The 16,263-nt window shown below is 47.2% G+C and overlaps 1 protein-coding gene across 1 annotated transcript in view; it reads left to right on the top strand.

Moving 5' to 3' along the window:
• LOC144146903 (uncharacterized) overlaps nucleotides 1–16,263 on the top strand; it is a 723,365-nt gene that overhangs the window by 466,263 nt on the left and 240,839 nt on the right. Inside the window, exons 5-6 of the mRNA XM_077678868.1 lie at nucleotides 7,281–7,400; nucleotides 13,315–13,488. Of these exons, the coding sequence (XP_077534994.1) occupies nucleotides 7,281–7,400; nucleotides 13,315–13,488 (294 nt within the window). The remainder of the gene's footprint in view (nucleotides 1–7,280; nucleotides 7,401–13,314; nucleotides 13,489–16,263) is intronic.

Genomic DNA, 16,263 nt, shown 5'->3' with positions numbered 1-16,263 from the left:
GTTTTTTTTTTTTTTTTTTGCGCTACACGAAGTCATTCATTGCCGCTACCAACTAGCCCAAACCCAAAGTCTGCTAAGCTATATTGGTCAAAGTTTTCAGTTGTAGAGAATTTCTTGAATTAATACCTCTGCGGGTATCGTGCCCCTGGGAATATATTTAATAGAATTCAGTGAGCTTGCTTTTTAAGGGGTCACAGGAAGGAGTTATCACCACTTACTAAAAAATAAAAGCCTAGGATGCGTAGAGTGACGTAGGCCATCTCCAGAGTTCTCTTGGTCTATTTACATGCAGTTCCCTAGGAGAAGCGTGCGATCGAAAGAACCCCGCTTCACTAAAGCGTCAAATTTAGCAACTGCCTCGAGAAAAGCGTTGGCGATCCTGAGAATGGCTTTCGCTACTGAAACAGATAGCGGAGGGTGACTGTTCCCTCCCTCACCCCCCCCCCCCCCCCCTCCCGTCTTTCTCCCCTGCGTACGCCAATCGAGTTAACTAAGCTGTAGGGCGGCGCTAATGCTGGTGTTTCCGGATGAGCGCTTCCCGAGTGCTGGCACGACCATTACTAGATCCCTCTCTGCCGTTCGGTAGTCCTAAGCACTTTAGACCAAAAATAAGACCGGGCACCATTACCATAAAAAAACGAGTATCTCCTGAGAAAACCCCTTTTTCGTGCAAACTTTATCGTGTCGACAATTTTAAACAAGTTACAAACATTAAGCCCTTCATTTTTTTTTTGCTTTTGTATGCCTTCTGTTTTTACTTTGTTCCTCAGACTGGCGCTCACGGGTTCTCAAATCAGCTGGTTTATTATGATACAATACGCGTATTTGCTGCCCATGGTATGAAAGACTGGTAGCTGGAACTTTCCTTCTTTGAACAACGTTGCTACGCTTGTGCTTGAACAGTTATGAGTAGCATTTCCCCGACAAAAACCGGTGCTTTCCCTGCGGCGGCCGGACTCAATTCATGGACTCAATTCCGGCCACCTGGGCTGCATATCGGAGGGAATTAAGGACAATATTGCCACGTATTTAATAGTTGGGTGCACGTTAGACAGTCCTCGGTGCTTTGAATATACCCAGAGCTCTCATCGTGTGTCAAAGTCAGCTTGATTGAGACACCAGGCAGCTGTGCTCATTTTTATCATTCACCACCCTAAAGTAGAGCAGAGCGGAACGGTGAGGGAAACAATGCCTGAGCTCTTCAAATGGTGCCCGACGTAGCGTGTGGAGAGGCAAGGTTACCACAAGTCCATACTTGCTGCGAAAGAAAATTAAAACTATCCAGTTCCTCGCTCAGAAAAGAGAAAAGCACGAAATTTTTAAGCAGTAAAAGAACAATTTTGTTCTTGTGCAATTACCATAGCTTTACAAGGCTCATTAGAAGCAAATCAAGGGATGGTCATAACACGAGAAATGATCTTTTAAACTCAAAGTAGTTGAGCGACTATTTTAGCTCAACATCCGTACTGTATTATCCCTGGCAGCACTAGCAATTTTAGAACTGATTTTCCAACGAAACTATGTTGTAAGTGTAACTTTACTGTGCACCAGTCTTCTTTTTCTTTTCTCTCTTAGGCAAGTCGTACGTTCGCATTATTTTTCGTGTGCGGAAACTTTCCTCCTACAGTCTGACATTAGAGAAGAGAACGCAAATCTGGATAACCCTTCCTCTTTATAATTTTTTCTTAATTTTCCTGTGGCTCCCCATTTCAAATTAATGGCGGCGTACTCCCTTGGGATATGGAAGGTGTAAAAACTCACGAGCAGCTCATGTCGTCATAAACCACGTAGGTGTCGAGGAATTCCATCGCTGTCACTGTTCATGACATCTTTGGCATGCTGATAGTGCCTGTAATCAGCCAAAGCACCTGTTTTGTCTTTGGGACGTCTGAAGTTGAGCTGCCAGACGAGGCATTCGGGGACGGCGGGCCGTTAGCGGAGCGCGCGTTCTCTGGCGGCCAGTAGGCTGGGAACGCAGCTGGGCACGATCGTCACCGCTGAAAGCAAAGGAAGGCCGGGATGTCATGTTGTGGGCTTGCACAAGAGGGAGGGATTTCATTCGTGCGACTTGCTTCAACAAAACTACACGTCAACGAGCGGAGTTGGGAAAGGCTATTGCCTTGACGAGTATTAGAGAGTATGCGCAAGGGTACTCTGCCTTGCGTTTCAGCGGTGAACGGACAATGCGCCTCAGGCGCCAGATTGGGAGATAACTCGTTGAGAGGGCCCTCACCGGCTGAGAAGCAAGTCACCGCGCGTTTGCTCTCGCGTGACGCCGAAAGGAGCGGGGGGAGGAGGGGAAGAAAATGCGCGTGTGGAGCAAAGCTTCCCTCATCTCCCACGGCCGGGCAGGAAGGAGCGACAGCCTGCGATGATGGCGGCTGCATAAACACAGACAGAAATGTGTCCAGATGGAGACAAGGTGGCCCCCATGAAAGCGCGCTGCTAGCCCTCCCGCCAGGGCTCATAAACCTTTCCGTCGCGAAGGGCGCTGACGGGCGCTAGGCACCGTCGACGAAAGTCGCCTCGTCTCTGCCTCTCGAAGACCGAGTTAGGTGTGGCGTGCGCCTAACTCGGTGAGAGATTGCGTGCTCGCGTGGGATAAGAACACGTAGAATGAAAGCGCCGACACGGAAGTTTTCTGCCCTGGTAAGCTGCAAACTCTCCTTCCTCAAGAAAATTATTTTAAATAAAAGGCAGCCATTTTAACCGCTATCGCAAACTTTTATGGGATGAAAGTATAGATTGTTTCTTTTCTTGCTGTAAGAACGCCTGCCGGATTGTCTATGCAGGCAAATGGCACGACATAAAACGTGTGTCGAACTTACACTGATAGCGGTTTTTATTGAAATACCTGTCAAATGTTCGTCATAGGAAGACCACATAACTCTTTCTTTCACAAACAGTCATACCACCCCTTCTTTAGTTCGAAGACTTTGAGATCTGGACAACGCTGGTTATGTTGCCTAATCACCTGGTTTTGTTGCTTGTATTGGTAATAAGCAGGCTCGGATAGGAAAATGAGAACACAAAAGTTCTGAGATACGAGCGCTTTAAACATTAAAAGCCTTATGTGTGGCTACCCCGCAACTTGCCACGTTTGTTCCAGCCGATTCAGATATCTTAAGAAAGCAACGTTCCTCCTTCCAGGAGTGGTCTGTCCTTATATTGGAACAAAAATTGAGCGCACAAACGCCGATCACAACGTGATCGTAGTTACGATATATAGAGAAAATCTCGACATTTTAACACGCTTTTTTATTTATTTATTGTTAATTTAATTTAATTTAATTTTATTTTATACATGATACGGAGCAATTAGGTCCAAGCAGGGGCCCTGGTACAATGCAAAAAGCAACACCATAACACACACAACAAACAATGAACAGTTGCCCAGTGTCGGAAGGACGTGATTCGGTTACCTGGTTCCACTCTGAAAGTGTGCGCGTAAAAAACCAGAATTCCAATGTGTCGCCGACACTGTTCTTTCGTAGTACGGAGTTAGTGCGTTTGGTTGGTGATGTCTTGCGGATCTTGTGATTAAGGGGGAAGGAAAAGGGGCTAGATCAGGGGCAAGTTTGCGATTATATAAAATGGACAGAAAATCAAGGCGGGACTTCCTTCTCCGATCCTGAAGGGAAGAAATATTATTAGCTAGCATTAGGTATGAAAGGAGTTTCTTCGTAAAATCTTAGAATAGACAAACCGAATGGCCTTCCGTTGAATCCTCTCAAGTTTTTTTAATGTTCTGTTTAGTATGGGGGTCCCACACGATATTTGCATATTCCAGCTTCGGCCTCATGAAAGAAAAATAACTGAGGAGCCTAATGCTTGGGGGAAAATTTCGTAGCTTGTATCTTAAGAAGTATAATTTCAGGAAGGCAGATGAGCAAATATTATCTATGTGCAAGTTCCATGACAAGTTGTTTGTGAGTGTAACGCCTATAGGTACTTATAGCTGTGAACCTGTTTAAGTGAAGACGATCGTAGTTTATGTACGTGTTCACTGGGTTTTTCTTTCGTGTCACGCAAAGATATACACTTTTTATCCAAACTTAATTCCACTCCCCATTATACACACCACTTGCGCATGTTATCGATGTTTTTGTTGAGTTCATTCTGATCATTAGCACCTGTGACCTCTCGAAATGGTACACAGTCGTCAGCGAACACTCGAATTTGAATATTAGCGTCCACAATAGTTATTAACTCGTTAATACACAACAGAAAAAACAATCGTTCCGAAACGCTACCCCGGGGCACCCTTAAGGTGACAGGAAGACAGATCGTTCCCCGTTAATTTTTACAAGCTGTTGGCCGTTCGATAGGTAGGCTATATTGCTTGTTGACAATTAGAGCCAGCCTTGATGGTTTTCAAATTAAAGGTATAGCATGGAGTTTTAAAGCTGCCCTAAAATTTATACACAACCCTGGGGCAACGCCCTCCATCCCTAACGTGCTTAATGTTCAGCCCTAACGTTTTATATTTGATGCTGTCACCCAGAGACGCTGAAAACTATTCATCTAGTAGATCTCGTGCTTTGGAGTAATTACAGTAAATACAGCTTTGGAGTAAATACAGCTTTGGAGTAATTTGAAGCGGCATGATCATGGCGCTTAAATGAGCAATCCTCGACAAAAACTTCCACATAAAACGCTACGGTAATCCCGCGGACACGCCGTACATAAAGCACCGAGAAGGAAGCGAAAGTCTAGAGGAAGGCCGCCCGCAGCTCGGCGCTCTGAGCCCTGGCAGGAGGCCGCAGTTGACCTGCAGCAGCAGCACCCCGACGGCTTCCCCGGCGAGCACTCCGGACGCGGGCGTCGGATTTAGTTAATGACCCTGGGGCAGCCCCGGTTCCGTTCCAGAATCGTCTCCCCCTTGCCTTCTTTAACGACGGCTGCGCAACGCGGGAGGAGCCCCGGGGCTCCCGAAGGGGGAACTGCTGGTGTGGCCTGGGCGTGATTACACGCGCCGCTCCAACGTGTCCCGCGGGAGATCGCGGCGCGCGCGGTTTTGCCGCCGCGGCTGTTTCGGGATACGCAGCCGACGGCGCTTTCTTGCTGCGCCCGCTGCTGGCTTTCTTCCCTCCTCTCCTATGTTGTTGCCTGTTTTTTTTTAGAGGGTCCGCGCCAATGCACTGTTTAGTAAAAGGGATGCGAAGATGGTCGCATACCTGGAAGCTTTGGAATGGTACTTTGCTTGAAAGGCTTCCTCCGCTTGCAGGGAGGGTTTCGTGCGGACGTATTAGTGCCTATGGAGTCGCTTTCCGACCAAAAAGTTTATTTTTTTAGGGACGGAGTTTGGAAATGTCAATCGCAAATTGCGACATAGTGAAAAAGGATGCGTGAGCACACGTCTTTTTGCCAGGGCAGTTACGTGGTCTATATAAAGTAATTGCGGTTGCGCGAGCGAAACTATAGGAGCGAAACAAAACTTGTTTTGTGAAACGAATGCTCCCCCGAGTTTGCTTGCTTCACAGCAAGCTGCGTTACAAAAGCGGCCGAGTCCCAGCGACGCTTCGCGGATCAGTGCGCAGCCGGTTGCTTCACGTCTGGAGCAAGTGTGCAACGCTGTAATGTGGCGCATACACGCATCGATCGGCGCACGGCCGCTGAGAAAACAAGAAAATCGAGTGCGGAAGCAGGGAAGCAGCAATGGGGGAAGCGGCTTTCGCGTGGTGGCTGATGGGGATGCATTAAAGGACGGACGGACGGACGGACGGACGGACGGACGGACGGACGGACGGACGGACGGACGGACGGACGGACGGACGGACGGACAGACAGACAGACAGACAGACAGACAGACAGACAGACAGACAGACAGACAGACAGACAGACAGACAGAGGTGCATGTTCAACAACAGCGAGTAACTAGATAGGCGGCATTTGGCGCAAGATAGTTTACCGACAGCAGAAGTCCTCCTTTTGCGTACGCAGCCAGAGATTATGACTGATTTACCTGAGTGCAAATTTCCTTTCGAAAGACCTTTATTTTTCTTTCCTTTCGCGCACATTGTGACAGCAATTTTTTGATAATAAATAACACAACAAGCCATTTTTACTGCGCTGTGCTTGGGTCAAGGGACAGACAAAGTAATGGAGCAGTTCAAATTAAAGCCTCATATGCATCTAGCCGTGGCATAGAACGCAGCATTTTGAAATTCTGTGTAGCGTGGTTCCGACACCGAGAAAAAAAACAGCAACGCCCTTTCTGGAAAAAAAAAAAAGATGGGGAAAACGAAAAGCTTTCTCTGATGACACCTGAGCCAAAGTCAAAAGTCGTAACTGCTTCCGCGTGTCGGAAGGGCACAATCGTGTAGACGTCGGCTTCATAGCGCGAGGGATCCGGGTTTGATTACGACCACGGGAAGCGTTTTTTTTTTCTTGAGGTGCTTGTGTAAGTTGGCTTTCCTGCAATGCGTTTTGGCGTAACAATGGGCGGCACCAGTGGGGCATAGAAAGCGTCGCTTTAAAATTCGGGGTCGAACGGAACAAATTGTATTTGGACTATCCGCTTGACATTGCCTGAAATCTGCGTGGCAAATGGCAATTTACCGTAGACGCACCACTCGTGGGCGTACCATGCTTGCAATGTGTATGACATGCATACGTTATGTCGAAAGTAGTTGGTTAATCATGCTGTAAACGCACCAACGCTCGTCCTTCGTTGTTCGTACCTGCGGAACGTCTGTTGTTCGTCCCTTTGGTCACGCGCAAGGCGCTGGTTACAACACTGATTCGGCATCCCCGTTGCCTTTGCCGCCGGTGCTAAAGAACACGTGCGTCGCAGCTGTTCCTAACCGTCGCAGCTGTTCCTAAACGTCGCATTCATGTGATCGCCCTCGGAATTTCTCACTTTTGTGCCTTTATTTTGGAAATGTTCGTTCCACCCGACAGGGGATATAAACAACAAAACTAATAACCGTATTCGTGTTTTTCCTTTTTGGAAAAGTTTTCCGTAAAACATTGGTTTCGGACTTATTGTAAAAAAAAAAAACAGTCCCTATTTTATGCAACACCTCATGTTATTCAGGTTAACTTTTGCAGAGTCAGTGTACGCGAAGCCCGAACAGAAAATGGTTTTGTGAAATGGGAAGTGTTGTCACTGTGGACCAAAAAAGATTTTTCTCGGTTTGTAACTGGCCCGGCGTATCCACGAATCCGAAGACAGCCAATAAAGCCTGCGCGCCGTGGTTTGTCGTTCTATCTGCCAGCTAAAACACCTTGCGCGAGGTGCTCACGTGTGCACCGTCCCGCTGCCTTGATTCGTGCAGAGCCTCCAAAGTGGGACGTGGAGCCTGAAAGCGCCGCCGTGGTTCAGGGTCGGAACGTCCAGCTGCAGTGCAGCGCGTCCGGAACGCCACAGCCCACCATCACGTGGATGATCGCCTCTGGTAAGCAAGCGCCCAGCACCGCCCACCTACCCTAGGCTCAGTACACGCCTCCCCTTCATACGAAAAAATACCCAGTTCGAACTCCTGCGTCGGTAGTACAATTTTAAATATGTTTGGCACTTTCATGGACAGTTACCGAACGTTTATCGGCAGGCCACTATTTTAGTTCCTACAGTTACTGTCCCATACAGGCTCTTTTGTCGTTATACTATGCGTCGTATTGGCGCCCGAAGAGATACTCAACACTTGAATAGATGCCGGATGTTTATACATTGCAAATATACATTGCAACACCCTGATCAGTCGGTAGTTGCAAACGTTGAAAGCTTTTTTGTCTTATTTTAGAAATAAGCTTGGCTTGATATATGCTGAAAAGGATGTTCTGATTCTTTGGTGTTATCCCTGATTTCGTGCATTGAGACCGCGCTGCTGAGACCCCGCGCCGGAGCTCCGTCAAAGAAGTCACGCGTTCCCACTACCCAGGCAGGCTCCGGGGGCTTCCCCGATGAAGACAAACAGATTAGGCGGGTTTGAGCGACCTCTTATGCGCATAATAGAGATCGTCCTTGCGCTGTCACGAGCGGCGCCAAACACAACAAAAACAAAACATAAAGGAACTTGGCTCTACCAGCGCAACGACTGCGTTGAGATGCTTTAAAGCGCACAGATCCAGTGAATTGCGCCCGGTCGCCTGAAAAGAAAGCTCGATCAAGACGACTCAGCGATGAAGGCTATCCGCTCAAGACCCAAATAAGGGGGTGGGGTATCGCCCCACTTTGTTTATAATTATTTGGTACTTCACGTATGGCGCAACTAATTGTAGTCATTCGCATGCTACGTTAATGTTATATTTGGGGGGAAATGCGCGGCGCAATTTCAATGATTACGGCCCTCACTCATTTGTAGGCTGACTTACGATTCGTCCCAAAGGCTCTAGAAGGAGCACTCGATAACCTGTGATGATTTTTGGACAGTGGTAAATTCGCTTACAGAACAGGCTTATTTCGATCTTAAAGTCATGCTTTGGCGCCCATTCGTCTTTAAATACGCGAAGCCAAGTATGTTCAGCAACCCTAAGTACTTTTAACCAGAAAGTTTAAACAAAACTTGAGAAAGTCAGAGCCCACACCCATATTATCGTGTCACCATCCGCAACCCTCCTCCGACCACTGTTTACAAAAGAGCTGAAGCCTTTCCGATTGCGAAACTACTGACACCCAAATCCATTTATAATAAAATTTAGTAATATTATCCAACTATTAGTACAAATGTTTCTCAGCACCTGGCCTTAAAGGGTTCGGGCAGTTAAAAAACTGCAACAGTCTCTTACCTTATAAAGGTATGATTTTACAATGCGCTTAGGCACAAATTGTTTACACAAACAAAATGATTAGAACATCCTGTGGCACACATTTAGAGGAGTAAAAAACACCCTAATTTCAAATCATTCTCCTGAAATTGCTACTATACTGAGCAGCAATTAAAACGTATTTTTGCGTTAAAAATACAAGCTAAACCATTGCCGTTGTACAAAATGGGCCATTGTTGGTAGTGTTTCGCTGCGCCCAGATCCCGAAAGCATGCTTGCACTGAGTAGCAGTTGTTTCTGACAAGCACAGGCTCAAATTTTCCAGCTACGGTTACATCAAGCCTTCACTACATCCCGCAAACAATAACAATTTTGCCGTCACCGCGTGATGTAGGCGCACAAACACAATCACCCGTGATCACGAAAAATATTACGTGCTGCAGCCTCACAACGTCTCGGTTGCGCATGGCGACGACTGCACCTACGGTTGGACGGAATACAGTTGAACAGAAACTATTCAAGCATGTTAATTAACTTAGTCATGTTTTCGCAAATTTCGGTAGTCGTGATCAAACTGGAAGGGTAGGCCTCTGCCGAGAATTGGCTGTACCACCCCGCAACGCATTGCCCCATGGCGCCCTTCGTACAATCTAAGACAACCCTGTGGTTCAGCTTCACCACCGTACACTCGATCGACCAATTTATGCAGCCAGCAGTGAAATGTTCTCCTACTATGCTGTCGACCATGCATGCGATTGGGCTCAAATTTCGGACCGCAATGTGGCATCACGCATGCAAGCAAGACATTCTGCGTCGCTCAGTGCCATCCCGCAAGCCGCATTTCTGAGTCAAATGGTGTGCCCGTCGCTGTCATGCCCTGAATTTGCCTTGATGGCAGCATGCAGTGGTCACTAAAATTAATTCTGGTGAAGCCGAACCATGGGATTGTCTTGTAGAGTGTAAATGCTAGGCAGAAAAGTGAGAGCAGTTGGGCTTTCGGGAGCGGTCTTTTCCTGGTTCCTCCATTGCGTAGAAACGCTTACACACGATCCCTTTCACGATTCGTGACGTCACAAATCGGTCCGACAAGTGTGCGTGGAGGCTTCACGCTTTAATGTCTCTTTCATTTACGGTAAAATATCATCACATCACTCGCATAATGACTGATTGGCATCCAAAATCACACCTAATAAAATTGCGTATATAACCCTTTTCGGAATTTCGAAGAGCAGTACACCATCGTTGACAAGGCTAATCCTAAGCGACCGTGAAGTAAAGCGGAACGCCTACATACTCACAAATATTTAGCGACGCCTGAGCACACTCCACCGCCAAAGTAGAACGCGACTGTCCAAAAATTCACAGACATTGCTCACAAGACGATTGCGACGAACAAAGTATCAGCCTGTGTGCAAATGCTGCAACGGTCGGTTGTCCTTGTGATCGTCGCGGAAATACTGGTTGAAACAAATTCGCAGTCTTTGCTCAGTCGTTGTGCGGTGAAGTCAACAACGAGAGCTGAATCCCGTGCCCGCAATGCGGGCGAAATTCCCGGATTCCGTCGTAGCCATGAGAGGAAGAGCCACTCTGCTCTTTCCCGATATAGTGATTTCACTGGTATTTTCCTCACGCCAGCTGCAATGCCACCTGCTTCTCGCAAATCATGGCGAGACTAGTAGGTCTTGGTGTACGCAGAAGACCACTGTTGTTTGGAGCATTAATGTCGCTGGCCTTCTATCTGGACTGCTATCAAAGCAGCTAGCGGTTGTTTATAATAAGCTTATAGTGCACCCGTAGCCTAGGGAATATTTAAGGCCATAAATGTGCGCATAACGGGGTCTCATAGTGTTCTGTTAACTAATAATGCGCATTAAGTTGTTAGCTGTGGAAATAGGTTAGAAGAAATGGTCGAGGCGATTGTGACGTTCCATAGGCCGTGATATCGCACGGGCTCTGACATCACACGCGGTGCTAAAAAAAAAAAACGAAAATTACTTACAAAACCACAAACAACTAACTTACCCAGCGCTGTCACGGAATAACTAAATAATAAAGAAATATATAACAAAAACACTGTACCCGCCGCGGTGGCTCAGTGGCTAAGGCGTTGCGCTGCTGAGCCCGAGGTCGCAGGCTCGATTCCTGGCCGCGGCGGCCGCTTCTCTGATGGAGGCGAAAAGCAAAAAACGCCCGTGTGTGCGAGATTTCGGCGCACGTTAAAGATCCCCAGGTGGTCAAAATTAATCCGGAGCCCTCCACTACGGCGCGCCTCATCGCCTCCGTTGCGTCGGCGCGTTAAACCACACAAATCATTCAACAAAAACTCTGTATCTCGATTCGTGGAATATATACAAAAGAACTCTGTCTGGATTAGAAAGTGGCAGATGCCGGTTTGCGACTCCAACCAGAGACTGTCGTGCGAAAGCTTACTTCCTTGGACGAAATTAGCCATTTCCTTGCACAAAGTTACGCATTTCAATACCATTGTTTGACCGGCAACTAATTAAAGGCTTTGCATTTGCGATGTTGGGCGGGGGCATACGTGCCATATTCGCATAAGGGCGCAGATGCTTTTACAGAAATTGGGTATGTCGCTTTCGGTTATCTGCCGTGTTTCATGTGGTTGGTCATGGGTGTGGAGCGATGAATGTTTCCTTTAGACATTTCAGATGGCAGCCCCCATTCACTTTCCATATTGTTTCCCACATACACCAGCAAGCATCACTGCGTACAAAGCCAGGGGGCAGCGTCTGTAGCAACGCGCGCTGCGCAGACATCACATTCAATGTTTGATCCTATGTATAGAGAACAACCAGCCGGCATGGTATAGTCGGTGAGTCATCGGCTTCGCAAATGACAGGACCCAGGCTTTACGCCGGCACCGACATCTTTTTTTTCGTTAGGTTCACAGGACGCTTCATAGAAATGCAAAATCAAGTTTGTAAGTCTGGTACTGTTTTAGCACTAAACGATGTCGAAGGGAGGCGAGATAAACGCAGATCGAAATACAAGAAATTAGAATCGCTCGGGTGGTTTCTTGCAGATCCGCTGCAAGTGCGAAAGCACGCATAGCTGTTTGGAGCTCTGTTGAGACACCGCAATTTGACCATAATACTTCGTTGTGATCTGCTGAGACACCTTCGTTTTGAAGCTCCTCATCAGACATTTCTCCCTGAAGCGCACAATTCGTTTTGCGCCCCTTCGACAACGCGTCGACACCAGGAACGCCGCACAGACGATCACGTCATCCTTTTGCACGCGGCTTGATTCTGCTCCAAGGCTGCTGAGACGGTGTGCCGGCGCTCCGTCAAAGAAGTCACGTGTTCCCACTACGCAGGCAGGCTCCGGAGGCTTCACCGATGGATACAAACAGATTCGTCGGGTTTGAACGACCTCTTATGCGCATAAAACAGATCATCCTCGCGCTGTCACGAGCGGCGCCAAACACAACATAAAGAAAACAGAGAAACTTGGCTTCACCAGTGCTACGACTGCGTTGAGATGCTTTAAAGCGCACAGATACGGTCAATTGCGCCTCGTCGCCTGAAAAGAAAGCTCGACCAAGACGACTCAGCGATGAAGGCTAATCGCTGTATGATAAGACCCAAATAAAGGGGGCAAGGGTATCACCCCACTTTTTTTATAATTATTTGGTACTTCACGTACGTATGGCGCAACTAATTAAAGTCATTCACATGCTACGGGGGAAAATGAAAGACGTAATTACAATGATTCCGCCCCCCACTAATTTCTAGTCTGACTTACGATTCGCTCCGAAGAGAGTTCCCTTTGCTACATTGGCGAAGGCGTCCCTGCACCGAGATCCGTCGCCTCCGTCATGTAGTGATAGAGTGATGGACGAGCGGCGAGTAGAAGAGCCGCCTGGGTGTTGACGACAAAGAGCCACGCGAAAAACGTAACTGGTTTCACTGCATAGGGAGAGAGGAGCAGCGATGATACAGGAACATCACCCTTGCAGGTGAGCTTACAGCAACAAAAGCCCGGTGCAGTCTCGTATCGCCGGTCACTGAAAGCGCAGAATTCATGCACAGAAGCATCAACGGCTCCATCGCCTTCCCAGTGCTTTGCACACGGCCCGAACAAAGTAAATATAACGAAAGAACGTTCTTTCCGAGTCTCGTGATAGCCGGCACACGTTGAGTCTGCGAGAGGGGGAAAGCAGAGATCTCCGCAGGCGGCCTCCGCTCACAAATGCATTCTCAACACGATCCCGGTAGAAGTTTGTTTTGCAACTGCCGCGGGCGTTATCCAGCGTTATCCATTAACGCACTCCAGCATTGCGTAACCTTGTTGAGGAAGGCGGGATTTGCGGCCAAGCACAAGAAAACTTCACCTCCCTACACCAAACTTGCTGTACGCGCGCACAGGGTAGCGGCGCGCTGAATCGTAACATTTTTTTTTATTTCTTCCACTGGAAACGTAATCCTACTGATGTTCCAAACGTCAAGTTCTTAAAAGTTAATATAGTTTCACTCTTTTACTCAGCTGCAAAAGTTTGGCGCTATATGCATCCGTCTTGACAAGCGAAACAGCAATGTTTCTGTTTGTAAAGCTCAACAGTGTCGTCGGCCTTCATCCGTGCAGACTCTACCAGGGAGGAGTTCCTGCCGCTCTACAACAGCCACAAGTACGGCTTGTTTCCCAATGGCACCCTGTCCATCCATCAGCTGGAACCCGAGGAGTCCGGCTACTACCTCTGCAAAGCCTCCAATGGCTTCGGTGAAGACCTCAGCAAGCTCGTCTTCCTCACTGTAAAACGTAAGTACCCCTTTCCCTTTACAGGCCAAGAACAGAAAATATGCACTGCGTACAGATGTGTGCACATTGCATATTTACGATGTTATCATGGTGTTATACCCCCATTTTTGTAGCAGGTTGTGTGTGTTGTAAAATTATTTCTGCCTTTATTTGCCCGCCTTCGCCCACATCGTATACTTTCGAGCCTGCGTGCCTACGGCACCCCGTGAAAGCCCTTGGCGAGAGAACCGCCGGCGCGATGGTTGCGGCGAGGGCTACTAGAGGGCTACGGGAACGTGGCAACAAAGTGTATACTTTTTTTCATCTTTATCGAAGCCTCTGTTAAGCTAACAAAGTTTAGCATAGAATTATATAAATAAGGTCCAATGTTATGCGAGTTCTGCATCCCTTCTGGCTTCCTGCAAACAGCATGAAGCCAACATACAGAAAAAAGTAGTTTTCGTGTACATCTATATGGTACATGCAGAAAAGACCAAAGCGCTTGCCACTGCTGGACGCTGCTTGCGGTCTTACCAAGCATCTTCAAATGGAGTGATGACGTAGGGAAATTACGGAGCTATGGAGAGACTCAGATAAAATGAAGCGTGTATGAGAGATCTAGAGGATGATAGTGCTAGTGACCCTTGATGAGGATGACTGTTGCATGTGTGTGTATGTTTGTGTGTGTGCGTGTGTGCGTGTTTGCAGGGGTGTAAAAGGGGCACTCGCCCCCCTCCAGCCACACCAGCGCTTTCTCACTCCTCCCAGCCCTCTCCCCCAGTTATTCAACGGGTTTGCCCCCATCAAGACAAAATCCTGGCGAAGCCCATGGTCAGGACCCTGTTCTGATTTGTGCGTTTTCTTCTTCGTTCTGTTTCTACGACTGAGAGGCTTGGCATGTCGTCCCTGTTACGCTATCAGTGGAAACGTGCTTTGCTGCTCTTGTAATTAGCACGGTCGAATTACTCCCATAGGCCTCCAATGGTGCGATTGTGTCCTCCCATTGCAACCGTTATGATACTGCCTTTATGTGTCGTTTTCTTCTCCTCTCTCGTTTTCTTCTTTGCCTTTGTTAGCCATGCATATACGCCTTTAGCCTGAACGTGCTCAGAATTTTCTGCAATTAGCCCGCTCAAGTTACTCCTGCAGTACATGTCTCTAACAAAAAGGACACCCGCTTCTTAGTCGAAGGTCGCACCGCATTCACTAGGCCAACCTTGAGTGAGCTGGAGCCAAGAGTCGTCGTGGAACAGGCGCAGCGTGCTAGGCTCGGATTCCGTGACGTAAAATTACATCATTTCCTTTTCTTTCATTTTATCCTGCTTCAGGGTCGTCATTCGGTCAAGCCGAGGCTGGACGCCGGATTTTCGTATAATGGGATATTTAACGATTTCGAACTATCAAGTGTTGTTAAGACGGGTGGTATATTTGCAGTCAATCGATATAAGCCGACTTGTTTTTACACATTAGTGTCCAGTTATATTTCTCGCTTATTGCAACTAAAATGCTTATCAGTGCTTCCACTGCTTCCAAGCGTGGGCTTTGGTCATTTCGCAGCATTTGCGACTGATATAAGGGCTCGTTCTAATCTTTTTGTAAAATTTCTGATTCTACTGGGGCGTATTTATCATTTTTGAGTATGTTCGGCATCCATTTGTCAGTTCCGAATTTTTTTTTGTTTTTAATGTATCATCCTATTAAATGTGTTCGTTTCTTTGCTGTGTCTCTCGTAGTGCGCTTCATGTTTTCACCAAAAGGGTAGTTATGTTTTCCCTCTTCATACCTTCTTAAACTGGCCTCGCCCATCCATGTTTCTGTAGGACTAATTAATCGGACCCACTAGTTAGTTGTAAACAATGTCAGAAATCTCGTTGGCCTGCTTCCTGTTCAAATGAGTCTCTGTAGCTGCACCTGTTTCCTGTTTATCCCCGCGTAAGTAGCAAGGCGCATGTTGATTTATTTGGCATCATGTCCTAAGCTGTTATTTCTGGCGTGATTTATCCTCATTTCCGGGCTGCGCACATTAAACATAGACATTTTCACGCCTGCTTTGTCCACTTTTTGTACAAATATTGTTTTGTTCCTTTATTCCCACTTGCTTCTATACACGCTCACAAACTATGGCTTCCCAACAAATCTGCATAAGACTCCGAAAAACAGTTCATTTCCGCATGTATGTGAAAACGCTTGTAATTAATATTGGACAAACTGGGCAAATTCTTCGTCTTCTGTTTCCGACTATTGCCGCACGCCCTACCTATGGCGTTTTGCGGGGCAAGTAGATGTTCCTAAATTCATTTGGCAGGGCGCGTTCCAAAGCACGTGCGTCAGACAGAAAAAAAAAACACAAGTAAACACGCTGCGAACGTGGGCATGCGCCGGCCTGACGTCCCCTAACGTCCCAATAATCCTTTCGCATTCAAAACTCATAAGGTGTGTTTAGGTGGCCTAGGATTTCTTTTGTTCCTTTTTAAAAAATTGGCCACCAATGTAAATAAATCGAGTGCATAAATGCCAGTACCGTCTCCAGCTTGAGTGGTCCCCAGATGAGCCGTTCTTGAAAAAATAAAATTTATGCTACGAGTTCGCTGGGTTGCTTTATTCAAAGTTGTCACCCGGCCTTCTTTAGAAAAACAGGGGAACCCCTCGTCTCACTTTAGGCGGAGTGGAAAAGCATGTATACATATTATGTGTGGCATAAAAAAGGCTAAGTGATCTCTGATTATTTTGCATAATATGCGGAGAAAACCATTAGAAAAACCAGCCATCTCTTGCATTACAATACCACCGAAGCCT

Source organism: Haemaphysalis longicornis, unplaced genomic scaffold (genome assembly GCF_048455015.1).
Source record: "Haemaphysalis longicornis isolate Haplotype H1 unplaced genomic scaffold, Haemaphysalis longicornis Haplotype H1 scaffold_1, whole genome shotgun sequence".
NCBI classification, from domain to species: domain Eukaryota; kingdom Metazoa; phylum Arthropoda; class Arachnida; order Ixodida; family Ixodidae; genus Haemaphysalis; species Haemaphysalis longicornis.
Note: the sequence above shows the minus strand (reverse complement) of the source record. Positions and strands in the feature narration are given on the sequence as shown.